Source organism: Xyrauchen texanus, chromosome 3, assembly GCF_025860055.1.
Source record: "Xyrauchen texanus isolate HMW12.3.18 chromosome 3, RBS_HiC_50CHRs, whole genome shotgun sequence".
NCBI lineage: Eukaryota > Metazoa > Chordata > Actinopteri > Cypriniformes > Catostomidae > Xyrauchen > Xyrauchen texanus.
Genome location: NC_068278.1, coordinates 35,475,714 through 35,492,221, shown reverse-complemented (window position 1 = coordinate 35,492,221; position 16,508 = coordinate 35,475,714). Strand labels below are relative to the sequence as shown.

At 36.6% G+C, this 16,508-nt stretch overlaps 1 protein-coding gene across 1 annotated transcript; it reads right to left on the bottom strand.

Moving 5' to 3' along the window:
• Positions 1 to 253: 253 nt before the first annotated feature.
• Positions 254 to 9,430, bottom strand: kank1b (KN motif and ankyrin repeat domains 1b). The gene is made up of 11 exons (XM_052099431.1): positions 9,394 to 9,430; positions 6,141 to 8,657; positions 5,920 to 6,012; positions 5,246 to 5,339; positions 4,661 to 4,783; positions 4,366 to 4,453; positions 2,610 to 2,829; positions 1,432 to 1,574; positions 1,083 to 1,283; positions 516 to 614; positions 254 to 389 (listed from the first exon to the last, which is right to left on the bottom strand). Exons 1-11 carry the CDS (start codon positions 9,428 to 9,430, stop codon positions 333 to 335), a joined length of 3,672 nt encoding a protein of 1,223 aa, XP_051955391.1. The 3' UTR covers positions 254 to 332.
• Between the last annotated feature and the right edge of the window lie 7,078 nt (positions 9,431 to 16,508).

The following is a 16,508-nucleotide window of genomic DNA, read 5'->3' as shown; positions in this document are numbered from 1 at the left end:
ATATATATTATAAGCAATAAAACGGTTTTGACATGCACCTTCCTAATATAATGTAACATTATCTAAACTAAAATGTATTATAGATCTATATTATGATCAAATAACTGCTTAACAGTAATGTTTTTATTTGAGAAAGATATTGATACATTTCAGTAAAAGAGAAGACGCATAAGCTTATTACCAACAGTGAGTGCACTGCACTTGAACCACTGCCCTGAAAACATAACCAATCATACTCATCTTAGTCATATGGCTGTGAAATAAAAGCATTTGATTGAATGAGTCATTATGAGATGTCTGAATGGAGGAAGCGAGCATGGAAAAATGTCCTATCAATCAGAAGAGCTTATGCATGATGAAGCGGATGGAGTCTTGCTTCGAGGGGATCCCTGAGGATACACACACACATATATATACAGAAACAGTAGTATTGCCAATTTTAGCAAGAGGTAAAATTGTCCCCATGCAGGTAATATAATATACTGTGATAAAATAATAATTAGGAATAGTCATACCCTAGTTTGGCCCTTTGAGTAGTTGACATGGGCATAGAGGAGCATAGCGATGTCTTTGTGTCCGGCCTCCAGAGCTATAGACAGAGCAGTGCTCTCATCCTACACCCCAACACACACACACACACACACACACACACACACACACACACACACACACACACACACACACACACACACACACACACACACACACACACACACACACACACACACACACACACACACACCATTGAGTTCTGTTGTTTTTAAATTAAGCTATTGATATTTTGTATCCCCTAAAGCCTACATTTAAACCTAATCTTGACAAAAATTACTTCATTTTTTTATACATTTAGTAAGTTTAGTAAGCTGTTTTGCTCATGGGGAATGGTGGCTGGTCCCCACAATGCAGGTGATTTTTAAGTTTTACTATCCTTGGAGATTTTTGGTAAAAAAAAATTTAGCAGGGACCAACACAAAAAAAAGCTTATACAAAAGGCACCAATACAAATATCACCGGCAAATTTAAGAAAGATCAATAAAAAAGATCAATATATCTTTGTGATAGTTGGTAGGTCGGTAACTCACATTGTCAGTCAGTGTGGCATCACAGCCTGGCTGGGCCAGTAAGAGTTTGACAATGTCGGCATTGCCGTGTTCACCAGCACACATGAGAGCGCTTGACCCCTCATCATCCTGGACGTTGACCTCTGCACCAGCAGATAGCAGAGCCCTGACCATATCTATACGCCCGTGACTGACTGCTAACATGAGAGCTGTCTGACCAGCCTGTGGAGAAAACAAATAAGAATTCATAGGTACACTCAGGTAGAAACACTTTGACAAATTTTAGCCTAATAAAATTTGGCAGATGGAAAGCACTCATACTGTATAAACAGTTCAATATTGGGTTCAAAATACAAATACATACACACACCTGGCTGGCCTTAGCATTAACATCTCCCCTGCTGAATAGTTCTCGTACCACCATCATGGCTTCTTTAGTTTCCACAGCAGCCAGAGAGGCAAGCATTATAGGGGTGTAGCCAGCTTTATTCTGATGATCTATATTACACACCCCTGCAGGAAAAGGAATCAAGACCAAATAAATTTTCCATCTAGATAACATAAAAAGGAGCCACAATTTGAACCCCTTTTCAAACAACTTTGTGTCTCTCAGCGTTAACTGTTCTCTAGAAATATAATTACTTAAAGGGATAGTTCACCCAAAAATGCAAATTCTCTCATCATTTACTCATTATGCCATCCCAGATGTGTATGAGTTTCTTACTTCTGCTGAACACAAACAAAGATTTTTAGAAGAATATTTCAGCTCTGTAGGTCCATAGAATGCAAGTGTATTTTCAAGCTCCAAAAATCACATTAAGGCAGCATTAAATAATTTATATGACACCAGTGATTAAATCACTGATAAATATGCCTTTAGAAGCGATATAATAGGTGTGGGTGAGAAATAGGTCAAAATTTAAGACCTTATTTTACCATAAATTTCCACTTTCACTTTCACATTCTGAAAGTGGAGATTTAGCCTATAGTAAAAAAGTTTTTTAATATTTATCTGTTTCTCACCCAAAGCGATTGTATCGCTTCAGAGACAGATTCAACCACTGGAGTCGTATGGATTACTTTTATACTTTATTTGGTTTTTGAAGCTTCAAAAGGTCTGGCCACCATTCACTTGCATTGAAAGGACCAACAGAGCAGAGACATTCTTTTAAAAATCTTTGAAGAAAGAAAATCATACACATCTGGGATGGGATGAGGGTGAGTAAATGTGAAGAGAATTCTAATTTATGAGTGAACTATCGCTTTAATAATCTGTATGAATGTGTTTATTAGGCAACCTATAAGGCTTTATTTGGTTATGAATTATGCAATTCTGATCAAAGAAGCATAATAGGAATATAGCTAATAATAGAAAAGTGATAGAAAAGAAATAGCAATCAAACAGTCTTTAAACACCCTCACATTTTTATTTAAACATATAATGTCAATTGATCATCAGTCACAGAATGTATTCATCTGGTGTGCTTGTTCATGATGGATCAAACAATGGCTCGACATGAATACTATTTATAATAGGTTTTAGAGTACCTGCATCTAGTAGAATCTTTACTACACTGAAATTGGAGTGAGACACACTGTAGTGGAGGGCTGTGTTGCCATTTTGGTCAGCCATATTGGCCACATAGTACAGCACGTCAGGTGAGACATGGCAACAAGCACAGAGGAAGTCCTCTACAGTTTGTGGGCATGCCCTCTTCTGACTGGACACACAGAACCACTCTTGCTGTACTGTGTTTAGGCAGGATTGCTTTAAAAAAAAAAAAAAAGAAGACAAGCAGATTCAGAGGCATTTATGATACATTTATACAAAGTCCAACCATGCAGATACTTTTTAGCTTCTCAGTTCACTAGGGAATATAGAACAAATCATTTAAAACAAAATTCTACAAGATTTTTATGATGTTCGGTTCTGTTAACGGCTCAGGGTTCTTTCACATTTAAGACGAAGAAGACCACAATTAAATATGCAATATAAGCTTTAGAATCGCTGTCTTGATGATCAGAACGCTGTGCACTGAACGTAAATTTCTGAATGCTTGATTAATTGTTTATTACGATGAAAAAATCTGTGTAAGGAACCTTTTCGTTGTTTATACAGTACAGAATTTTTATTTCTAGAATTGTAGGCTACACAATTTACGATTTGTTATTACTGTTCTGAAATTCTCTCATAATTTGACAACAGGCCTCTGAGGGAAATTAATGAAAGAATGGATATTTGGAAAACAATTCTCTCAAAATTGCTTTAAAAAATTGCTAACAAAGCTGTTATGTAACTACAATCCTTAAGCAAAATTGGAATCAGAACAGGAATCAATAAACTTATTGCAATTCCTTTCATTAAGTTCCCCCAAAGCACAGAGTAACACCAAGTAAATTAATGCAGGCATCATCAGCAGACCTAAATTACTCTTACACAGAGACTAAATGCAGCAGCACTATAATTTTTAACTTCCCATAATTCCACAGTGTACCAAAAATCTGATCTACAAATGCCACTGGGTAATTATGGGATGAGGCTTAGAGCGAGTAAACATAGAACACGTCAACAACTGAGCTTTTCAGACTGTGAAATACTGTTCCACAATACATCACGAATACATTAGGTTTGCCTGCCTTTTGCTTTAATCTTTGCTTTCTTATTGTTGACAAAAACCAGAAATAATCTGGAGCCATTTACGATGTGGGTGAAATGAAGAAGTCAGACAGCAGAAAATAAAGCAATAAGCAAAGCAAGGCTGTGTCTTACAGTCATTTTACCACATGTAAATGATGTGAAACGGAGCTGGCTTTTATAAAACACTGGTAACAGCAATATGTTAAAATACACAATACAATTAAATATATTAATATTAAAATGGAAATAAATAATTCTTTAGCAAAGTTATATCATTGCTCGGCTTACCTGCAGGCTATTTACGATTGCCAAGCACTGTAGCAACTTAGATTAATATAGAACATGCGGTCACAAGAGTGCGTTTAAAGATAATTCAACAATGGATTTGAATGCTGCTCAGAATTTAGAGATGGATCTATCCGTTTTATAGCATCAAACAGATTAAATTATATCTCAATTCTTGCAATTCATCTCTGATAATAAAAGATGCAAAAATGCATTTCATTCATACAGTGAGCTGTACATTTTACAAACTGAGATTCCTCACAAAGCATCTACCTCAGTCCTAACTGCAGTACGGTATAAAAATAAACTAAGTAAAAATGTTATTGACAGAGTAAAAAAAACACACACTCAAAAAAAGATCATTATTGTTCTGTAGCTCACCAGTTCTCTGTTCGATATGACCTTGCTGCCTTTGAGGTGCACCTCCAGAGTTCGACAGGCAGAAAGAATCTTCTCACTAAATTTATTCCTGCACAGTACAAACAATGTACCATGATAATTCTGACTGAATTAAATTGAAACTTATACAAAATATTGCCCAATTATTTTAGATAATTATATAATATAAACTGTACACCTTATTTTGTATATGTAGTATTGTACTACATATTTAAAAGTCTACTGGGTTCTTTAGCAGTGAAACCCCTGATATACAAAACATGTTCTAGACACAAACCTTTCTTTCCTCTTGGTAATCTTCACATTATCTTTGGCACTCCCTTCTGTCTCCTTCTTTTCAACTTTTTTCTTCTCTTCACCCTCAGAATCATCAACCTCAGACAAGGGGTTCCCAATACCTCTAGATATACATGCATGAAGAGAGAAATGTAGAATTAAAAGGATAGTTCACCCAACAAGCTAATTTACTCAACCCCAAATTATTCCAAAACCATTTGACATTCTTCCGTTAAACACAAAAGGAGATGTAAGGCATAATATTAGGGACTTTTAACCTCTGTCCCCATACACGTTCACTGTAAGGTCAATTGTAGCATTTTAACATTCTTAAAACATTTTCCTCATGAGTTCCACAGTAAATGGTGACTAGAATGTCTTTTTTAGGTGAACTATCCCTTTAAATGTATTGTTGTAGATGAAAAGGTTGTAGGGAATGCATAGCTTCCAATTTATTTAAACATCAAAAACACTGCATATTTGACCTGGTAAAAGAGCTTCAGTTCAGCAATAAGAAAATTATGTGGTTGTACTGTAGCTGAGCTGAATGTATAAGCTATGATTAAATAATGAAACCATTATTTACCCATGAGCTTCAGGCTTAGGGTTATCTGTGGACTTCTGATTGATGCTTTTCCTTTTCATTATGGACCTGAGACAGTGCTCATCACTAGGTGGGCCTGAAGGAAATGACAAAAGAAAATATTTCTAATTTAATTGAGAAGATGTGACACAATATAAGACATACTTGAAATGCTAGCTTTGTTTATGCTTAGGGCTTTGCATCTTAAATTTGCCTAAAAAACACAAAAAAAAACAAAAAAAAAGCCATTTGTCATTTTAACCAGGTGCACATTGTTTTTTTCTTACAGCTCAAACACCTGCTAAAGGCTCTTTATGCAGGTTGAAAAATTCCTAAATCAGAGGCATTCCTGTCATTCAATAACCTTGCACAGATCAGGCTTTTCAGTGTGGATGGTATGCATGCCTGTATCTGCCACAGACCAGAGGACATGAGAGCATTCCAAAAGCCAAAAGTGTAGGGCTCATGCAGCCAAAAGACAAACCAGAGAGAGCTATTTTCACCTCTTGTTCAAATTCCACGGCATAGAGGAGGTCTGGAATAGATTCTCTTTATTGAACTCTCCTCTTCCCTGCTACCGTTTGCAGTTATCTGTTGTGTGGAGTCATTTTGACCAGGCTTCTATACATTTGCTCACTAACTGACTGGAGTTGCCTCTAAAACATAGAGAAGCATACCATGAAGAGCAGCGGACATCTGCAGCTCCATTTGATTCCTCTGTTTAATCCTTGAACTCTCATCCGCATTTGATTTCTGGCTTTGTCTAGTGACTGGGAATTATAGAGAGAAAATGGAAGTAAGCCATTAGGTGAAACTACGTTTTATTTCTACATACACCATCTGAAATTGCAAGTAAATTATTTTAAAGAAAGACACACACATATAGGCACAGTATTACCTCCAACTTGTGTATCTAAGTGACCATAGGATTGGAGGGTGGTCTCATCTTTTGAGCCAGGGTGGGTGTCGGTCAACAGGTCCTGCTGTTCTTTAAGCAATCTTTGCATGCGACCTATGTAATGATCAAGTCCTGGCTCATCCTGCACAAACATCTGCCCCTCCATGTCGCGTATCCTCCCGTCACCTACCTCCACACCAATGCTACGCGTCTTGACTGGATCAGGTAAACGGGATGGACCACATGCTATGTTCCGTGTGCGGAGTCCAATCAGGAAGTTCTCGTTGATATTTGCTAATCCAACACCAGTGTCACGCATCATCACTTTAGGGAAAGCAGTTGTGATTGTGCCTCTTTCTACACATGAATTGGTTCCCACAGAAACAGAGCGCTTTTGAACAGCAGACACCCAGTCGCAAACTTTCCCATCTCCAACTGCCAGAGATCGGGTGAGTGTATGTGCTGTGTTGGTGTGTCTTTCCCTGGTGAGTGTGAGTTTTGTGTTGGTGCAGGCTTCAGAGATACAGGCATGCAAAGTGCTGGTGCTGCGGGAAACAGTACTGACATCTGTACTGGTACGCTGTGACATCGTCTGCGGGATTGCCATTACAGCAAAGTCAAAGCTTCGCACAGGGTCAGTGACAGTACCCTGGGAAATTAGTGATTTGACCACACTGACATTCCCATCTACCATGCAGTCACCACAGCCCACTGTTCTGTGCGAAGTTTCCCTCTTGTTCAGGGTCTCCATTGTCTCCAAGGTAATCGTGCCAGCATCACACATATGCACTGTCGTTGCAGCACCTTGATTGCACATTGGCACACACTTGCTTCCAACACACTGGTCTTTTCTCTCTACTTTTTTCCGCACTTCCCACTCTTCCATAGATACATCTGGGCCAGAGGAAACAGCCCTCATTTCAGGTTTGCAGGACACTCCAACAGCAATTGAAATACGTTCTATCCCTCCCCCAACTGCAGAATTTACGAGATGGGTTTTGTTTCCAACTTCAAGAGTGTGACTTTGTGACCCAGTCTGTGTAGCTGTGCAGTCCACCTGTGGGTGTGCAGTAGAACTCTTGTCAGCACGGTTTCTAGATTCTGCTTCCCGTAGTTCACTCCTCAGCCTGCCCATTTCTGTTGTAAGCATTGCATCTTTAAGCTCTGCCTGCAGTGTTTGTATCCTGTCACTCAAAAGTTGAATGGTTTGCTGCTGCAACTCAGTTTCTTCGTCCTTGTCTACTACCATGCCGAGCATAGTCTCTGTGACTTCGACACCCACTGATCGTGTCTCAGCTTCATCAATGCTCTTGTCATCTCCCACGGCAACAGATTTCCAAGCCCTTGTCCTGAAGGATTGTTGAGTCTCAAGACGTGCATCTTGGATCTTCCTTTCAAGCAGTTGCATTTCTACACTAAGCTGTTTGAACTCTAAAAGACCAGAGAGGCTCCTGTGCTCCCAACCCTCCATCTCTCCAGAGGACCTCTTATTGCCCTCAATCTCTTCATCAGTCCCAGATTTCTGTTGTAATTCTGGTGGACAACTTTTGATGTGTGCTTGCTTCTTGTTCAATCCTTGTAAATCTATGTCATCGCTGGAGCCTGTTTTTTGTTCATGTTGGCCCTTGACCAAGGCAGTCAGTTGTCTCTTTTCTTCCTGCAAAACAGAAATCTTCACCTGTAAAACAGGTATAATCTTTACCTGCTCCTCCAGTTCTTTTAGCCTCTGTAAAGCAGCTGCCATCTGATCCCTGATCAGCTGTAGATGGAGTGGGCTGACACTGCTTACTGGAGATGCCCGGCCAGAGCTTGAGGGGCTGATTTTAAGGCAGCTCCTCACTAACAAGGTACCTGGGCTGGGTGGGTCTGGGACCGTCATCTTGGCACCTTTATAAATGCCTTGATTTAGGGCGCTGCAGCTAGTGTAAGGAGATAGGGTACCACAAGAGCCAAGACCACCAAAACTGGCCAGCCGACATCGTGGGTGTGGTTCTAAAGGTCCTGTCTGGGATGATCCTTTCTCTTGTTCCAAACGCTTGCATGTTTCCATCAAGGTTTTTTCAACGAGAGGATTTGATTTGGTTGCGGTAGGATGTTGTGTGGCTGGGAGAGGTGTCACATCCGAATTCCTCTGAGAGATGGAAAGACCTTGAGAGACTTCTGGTGCTTGACTTGTGAAATTAGGTTTGGAATGGGAATGAGGAAGCGGGGGTCTTCTTCTGTTGACAGAGGAAGAGGATGATGATGAGGACTGAGAGGTTTTCTTGGCCTCATCACTGCTTAGAGAGGACAAAGACTCAGAGGATGTCCAGTTTCTTGTGTGGCTTACAATGCTTTGTGGCTCAGAGGCAGGGTTGGCCACCCTGGACCTCTTGTTAAAATCCTGTCGGCGAATGGTGTCACTACGCTCAATGTCATCCACGTACTTTACAAAACCTAAGTCAAGCTGGTACCCATATGGTGCATCAATGCTGAACGAGCTACTCTGGTAAGTGTCAGCAGTTATCTCACTCCAGTCTTTAAAAGAGAAGGACAAAATTACTTTGACAGAGAAACTGGCAGAATGGGTTATTTTTTTTAAGGAAGGTATTTATTTAGTTTATATTAATGAGATAACATTCATTATATTATAAAAAATATATCAAACATATAAAAAACTATGAGATGGACTTTAACTGACATCCCTGAAATACATTTTTTGGACATCACAGAATGAGACTTGCAGAACAAATATGAAGAACACATACGTCGTATTCACAATTAGAAACATATTTCAGGCACTTAATGTGGTGACATCCTCATCTTTCGTTCAAAATGTATTAGATTTCCTTGTAAATAATGCATGCAAAGTATGCAACTATGTCTTGCACAACCAAATACATCTAAAGAGGATATATATATGTTCATTTTCTTACCTGCAGATTAGCATTTTCATAGAAGAAAAAAAGTGTTTAAGGTTCTGATAACATTTCCTCACTTTCTCCTCTCTGTCCTAGTCTCACTCCTTCTGCTCTCCTCCTCCAGGAGGCCTTCAAACTCTTATTCTGTGTTTCTCTCCTCCCCCTTCTTTTCTACTCCCTTCCTTTTTCACCCATCCAAGCATTCTAAACTTTCTCCTTGGAAAAATAATCCAATTCCAAACCGACCATATCTTTACACTGTATTCTATCCCCTTGTATTATTCAAAAACAGAGTATATCCACAAAAAGTAATAATTTAGGGAAACTCAAGATGCAGGGCTACTGATTCTGACCTTGTTGATTGATGTAGAAGTGTGTTTCTTGAGTCATCGCAGCTGTTAATTGATGATATCACCTATACATTTAAAATTGCTCTATTTCAGTAGGTGAAAAACTGTGGAAACAAGACCAGACAACAAAATAATAACAGAATACTCATGAAGTGCTGTTGAGCTTAAGCCAAGTGGCTGTTTTCTACTAATAATAAATTGTTCCATAGGAAATCGGTAAAGTTAGGGTTGTGTCAAGGACATGTGACTATGAGGGTTTTTAATTACATTTTAGTGGTTAGTGCCACTCTCTAACCCTATAATGCCGTGCATATCATATTTGATATTTGACATTCTAAAACCTCTACATCATCAACATCAACAAAACTTTGCTGAAAACCCAGTTGTACGCAATGCACAAGATGTCTGCTGCCACCTGGTGAAAGTTTCCATGCTCTTCTGGAAGTAGAAGACCTTATAATATTATTTCCAAAATGTCAAATATCTACCTTCATATTGTGACGCGATATGTGAAATCTTTGCTGATTTTGATAAAGTAAAATGAACAATAACGTTTATATTGTTACTGATATTTTAAAAACCAGTATTTATTGAATTAAAGCAACATGTGCTTTCTTACAGTTTCATTATTTTATAGAAAATTTATTTTAAATTGGGTTTAAAAAAATATGTTGACTATTATTTGATTTGTTAGGCTTTATAGGGTTGAGCTTTATGCTTTGTTTGAAAAGTGCTGTCAAACAAAAACATTTATTACAAAAAAATTACTGGGATTAGGAGGTAGGGAAAAAGTAGACATGGATTTTTTTTATTTTGTGTGGTACAAAAGTCTCATTAAACTAGATACGTAAAGTTTGCTGATACAGACTATAATGTTGGTTTGACAAAACTTTGTCTGAAAGATTTAAATAGTTTTAAATGCTTCAAGCCAGACATGTTATAGCTGTTACAGTAAGAGAAAGAAAGAAAGAAAGAAAGTAAGAAAGAAAGAAAGCATTTTACAGCAGATTAAAGTTTTTTTTTTTTTTTTTTTGACAGCTGATGTTTGAAATCACGAACATTTAAAAACAGACTTTTAGCTTATTTTAACATTTTGTCAATGTAATGTAGTCTAGGGGATTTTTGCTTAAATGGTGACTTCACAAGGCTTTTTTGATAGGAAAATAATAATGGTAGCCAAAAGGAATTTGCAACAAAATGACCACTATTTTTGAGTCCACAACTTTCAGGGAATTTGAAGGAAATATGGTTTAGGAATGATCACTTTTGAACATGGAAAACACCATAATTCAGATGAGTTCGAAAAGATATGGCAGCGTGAGCCAGAACTGCCTAAACGCTTTGCCAAGTTTCACAAAGCCCATGCATAGATGCTGTAAGTGCCTATTTGTTAAATTCTTCAATATTTAAAGTGTTTGATGATGTTAAAATATTTGATAATGTATTATTGCTCTTTTGAATATATGCACATTTACACATTTAATACACATTTTGTCAGTCTTGTTTTTTTATGCTTAGTTTGTAGTATTTACAAGTATTTACATTGAGTTTGCATTATGATTAACAAATGTTAAAATGGTACTGTCTCTTTAAGAAGAGTTAAGCGAACATTTCGGTTGAGTGGTTTCTTTACCACATTTGTGCTGTGTGTTTGAACAAATCTGATTTTAAATAACAGAATGGGTATTTAAAAGGAATTAAATAAATGAAAATGAATTTTGTGTGGATCTCAACTAGATTATTGGACCACTGATGCCCTAAAAGAAAATTGTCCCTGAGATCCTTGTCCCTCAGGACATTTCATACATTGCCCCCTACTGGACACATGAAAGGTAAGGCTCATGTAGATCTGCAATTTGATTTATTGCTTCATGTGTTTAATGCATACAGAACAAATATACATACGGTAAACAACACCTTTTTCTTACTCACACTCATGTTTTTCCAAAACCATATGACTTATTTCAGTGAAATTCAAAAGAAGGGTATTAACTTTCATTATGTACAGAAATAGATGCAATGAAAGTCAATGGTGACTTTCCATTCCATGGAAGAAGGTAAGTCATATGGGTTTGGAGCAAAACGAGGGTTAGTAAATGATATCGGATTTTAGTTTTTGATTTTTTGGGTGAACTATCTTTATATTGCCATAGCTGCAAACAGGAGTTATAGCTCAGTGACAGTAACAGCAAGGATAACTATACATGTCCATCGCTTACTTTGAATCCCTTCTGATTATTATAGAGACGAAGAGGCAGAGAAAGTCTGTAAACAAGGAGAACCTTGCACAGTTACTGCTGACAGATATCTGAAACTCGAGACCTGCATTGTGTCAGCTAAATTGCTTGGCAGATAGAGGACATGGACACATTAACACAACATGCATTAACTGACACGCGCTAATAAATGAGCATGCATGTATATGTTATATGGTCATAAATGTTGCTGAAAGTAAAATATATACGAAGTCAAAGAATTAAATGATTAAGAGAACAAATGAGCCATTCCAGTGAATGGGTGCCATTTCCGTCCCCAGGACATTATATGTATAAATATGCATACTGTAAAATACATTTTATTATTAAGTAAAGTGTCCTGCACATTGATCTAAGTGCAAATTTAAGATATACAATTTAAAACATAAAAACTACCTAGAACACTGAAAAAATAGCATTTGTTACCTGTCCCCGCTCTCTAACACTACACGTTACCATGAATAATAATTATTAAAATCCTTCAGGAATCTACTTTTGTTGTTGTTGTTTATTTGTGTGACTTTATATCCCATATATGGATTTATAAATGACACTTATGTTTTGTTAACAGTACTGAGAAAAATGCAACTATCTTCCGCTTAGAAACCTAAAGTTGTCTGAGATTGACCAATACACATTTTGAATAGTTAAATATGTGTGTTATTAGATTCAGTGTTGAAAAAATATCAAAAATGAGTTACAACAAGCAAATAGCATTGAATGTGTTTCTCTCCTCCCCCTCCGAAATGGCTCAAATACATTGCAACTGTACAGTAGTAAGTTTTCACTTGAGATTAGTGAAAAAGAGAAATCAAGGAATACAAATAGTACACATCTGAACTGAAATAACGACTGTGGTAATAAACGGCAAATTTAAAACTTTAATAAAAATCCAATTTGATCCATTACTGATAAATAATTTGTGTATCTTACATGCATATGTTGTGTATGAAATATACATACATTTGACATACTATGAAAACACAGTAAATATACAAAAATAAAATTGCATGGACATTACTAATTGCAATATATTTGCATTCGGTTGACTTTTGTCAGCACACTAGCAGAACAACCAAAGCATTCTCTTTACTACATACATTAGATTCTTAGACACAGACCAAGGCTGTTTTGTCAAAAATCACCAGAGAATGAAAGAAGGCAAAACAGTCTAGTTAAGTTCCCTGGGTACTGCATTATAAAGATTTACTTAGTTTAAAGGGGTAAAACATTTATGTGAGCATTTGTGGACTTAATCTGCTCTTGGTACAGCCAGCCCTGTATATCTTAGGCTCACTGGATTACACAGTGATGGAGCCTAGCTGTACCACAAAGCCTTAACTAATAACAAAGTCCTTTAAATATTTTGATCCACATAATAATAATAATAATAATAATAATAATAATAATAATAATAACGAGCAGAGAATGGAATAGCTAATACAGTATATTGTGTCAACACTAATTAATATACTCTACCGTGCCTTAAGATGTTATATTTATCTGAAACTTTTGGCTGCATTAACATACATTTATTTATTTACTGATGTATTTATATATTAATTATTAAATAACATACACTCAAAAATGCTGTATCTGAAACTTCCCTGAACAGTCCAACGGGATGCCTAAATAAAGCAGATATTTCATCCCTACTAGTGCAGGTGAGTTTGAGTGCAGTTGTTTACATACCAGAATGAAGTGCAGGAGCAGCTCCTGAGATGTAACTCGCACCGTAAGGTTTTTTCTGCTTTATTGTCCTATACGTTTACATTATGACACTTCTGCTTTACTTTAACAGTCCCTCCCGTTATGAATGCAAAGCTAAAGCAGCTAGTCCCGGAGTAACTTTACCATGCCGATCTGTATGCGTATGCAGGAGCTGCTGCTTACGCCATGACGCACTACTACGACGGCAGGTGTGCAGCAGCAGAGTTCTTCCTTTGAAACAAACTGCATTTGCAGAGAAGGCAACCATGCAGAAGACAGGATAAAATAGCTGAAAAAAATCTAACAATTTAGACATTTTTAAATATTTGGGAAAATACGCTGACCACTTATAAGTTATTATTTTCCTTTTAAATCATAGTAAATAAACGATAGGCCAACAGTTTCCATTATCATAACATTATTTAATTTAGTACATTAAATAGTAGGCCCTATAGGCAAAATTAAGTAGTAAATTGTAGCCATTTTTTGGAGGTTGTATTTAAAAATCTGTTTGTAGGTAGCATACCTCTATCAGTAGCTCACGCTTCAATGGGCATGTTTTGAACTGATGACAGATTTTAAGATTTGAGTGACATCCGCTGGTCATTTTGTGAAGTACAGGTCTCTCTTTGGAGCTGTAGTGGAGGGGTTTTAGCCAGGCTGAAGGCATTGCAGGTAAGCTACAGTATGTGGACAGATAAACAATGAATAAGACATACATCATTTTCTTAACGTAGTCTTTATAATTCAACAGTTATTTCTAAATGTTTTTTTATATATTTTACGGGAGGGGGGGAGGATAAGAAGTCACTTCCAGTATGTGAAGTCTTTTTATATCATACATCTTAAATCAAAGTTCACAGTATCATGAAATAATAGGGTGAACAATAAGAGACAAACAAAAAACTCCACTATCAGAGTTAAAAATACACATTTAAGAATGCATGTTAGTGAGATTAATATGGGGGGAAAATGTTTATAAATCAAATGATGTAGCACTTATTTTTGTCAAAGATGTTTGACATGTAACTCTTGGGACAACAAAATGACAGTAATGCAACATTTTAACATAAGATGTTAAATTTCTATCTTAAATTCACTATTGTTTTATATATTGTTTTATAACACAATTACATCAGAAGTAGCTGTAATTAAATTACTGAAAAGTTAAGAGTAATCCTTTACTATTTTCTATTAATAAGTAATTCAATTACAGTAAATAATTACTTAGTATTGCATTACACCAAGCACTGGTCTTAAAGTAGAAAACCTTGTCATATTTCTTTACTAATCTGAGTCAATTTCACAGATAAATAAAATAATCAATTTTAATTAACTTTTCAAAGCTGGTGTTCCCAGCATGCACCGGGATTGATAAGCTTACATGGTTTCACTGTTTGCAAGTTTATTTAAACTATTTTTATTGTTGATTTTGCTGTGCATTTTGGTAAATTGTTTTAAGTCTAAAGTTTATTTTCTACTCAAAATTATGTGCTCATTATCAAAAAAATAACCTTTTGATTGTTACCATCATCGTAACAAGTGTTGAGGTTAGAGTGCACTGCACAGTTGTTTGATCATTAAACCTGTAATGCAAGGCAGTGTTGTCTATGGTCTTTATAGCATGCATTACACTTTGATGGCTTATGGAAGGGCTCTGTATGTCAAGTGGTACAGATGGGTTTATTGATGTTATAATGAGGGCATCCAAATTTTAACACATTCTTAACAGAAAACTGCTTAAAATGTTTATTGCTGCTAAGTTTTACAACTGTCCCATTTTTGCCAGAGGCACATATTTGATCCCAACTTAACATCCCGTATTGAAGGCTTTGTGTCCCATATTGAAGCATAAAAGTGTCTGACAGCAAGACTCTTGACATACTTATACTCACTATACTCACTATAACAAGGTAATATTTAATTTATATTGTCCGGTTTTGCCTACATTAATTGTTTGCCTTTTTAGTAGGTGATGTGAAGCAGACGAAAGTGTGTAAAGACAAAATCTCTTATATAAAGACAAAAAAGTATTTTATTAATTATGAAGGATTCATCAATCACTCAAAGAATGAGATGATAGAAGTCCAGAATTTAGATTTAAAGCAATAACCTGACCAAAATTTTATATTATTAGTTAGAATATTTTCTAACTCTAATGTCATGTCAGCTCACCTAGGGTTTTGGGGGCCCTAAACAAAAATAGTGTATGAGGCCCTACAGGTTTCTAGAAAATTCTAGTTAAGTTAGAAAAAATATACGAAATGAAACATACTACGTTTCATTGATAGGGTTGTGTGTTTTGTTGATTCGAGTAATTGATGGGCAAAAAATAAAATAAATGGGGGTGGTGGGTGGGGCCTCGAACCAATCACGGGGCCCTAAACAAATGTTTAGTTTGTTTATTGGGTCGGGCCGGCCCTGCAGCTTATGATTTTGTCTTGTGTTGTCATGGTCAAAAAAGTACAAAATATAATAAAATCAAGGTAAAAGTAATCAATATGACTTATTCTATACCGTATATTGTTTACTTGTGGGGGGAGGGGGGTTGTTGCCTCCTTTTTTAGCCTTACAGTCCATCAGTCAGAATCACTATTTCCTTTTATTTTATATGTTTCCTTTCATTATATCTACAGAAAGTCGAATCTGTTTGAAACAGCTTGTAAATAATGATTGGAAAAGCTTCTTTTTTCCTTTAGACTTTCATTTACATTTTCATCCTTTTCCTCTTTGTAGTTAAAATTAAGAGAAAAAAAACACAATGTCCTTCTTTAGTAAGAAAAATAAAGATAATGGTCAGTCAAGACTGAAGTAAGGTCTTGTGAAAGATGATTGTCAAAAACAGTAAGAAATACATGCAAGCTTAAACAAAGAAGAAAGTCCAGAAGAACAGAGAGCCCATCAGCAAGGTGATTTAGTTGCAGAGAGAGTCAGCTGGTCTGGAGGCAGAGAGCAGGCAGACAGCAACCTGGAGTGTGAAAGCACTGAGCATCTAGAGCAAGAAGAGAAAAGAGATGAGGCTGCTGAGTGTGAGCGAGAGGAGCCCTGTGCATCTACAAGCACTTCATCTGAACCATCAGGTTTGTCATGGAGCTTAAAATTGTCAGTTACTATAGGCACTACAATACAAAATTGTACAATACAATACAAAAT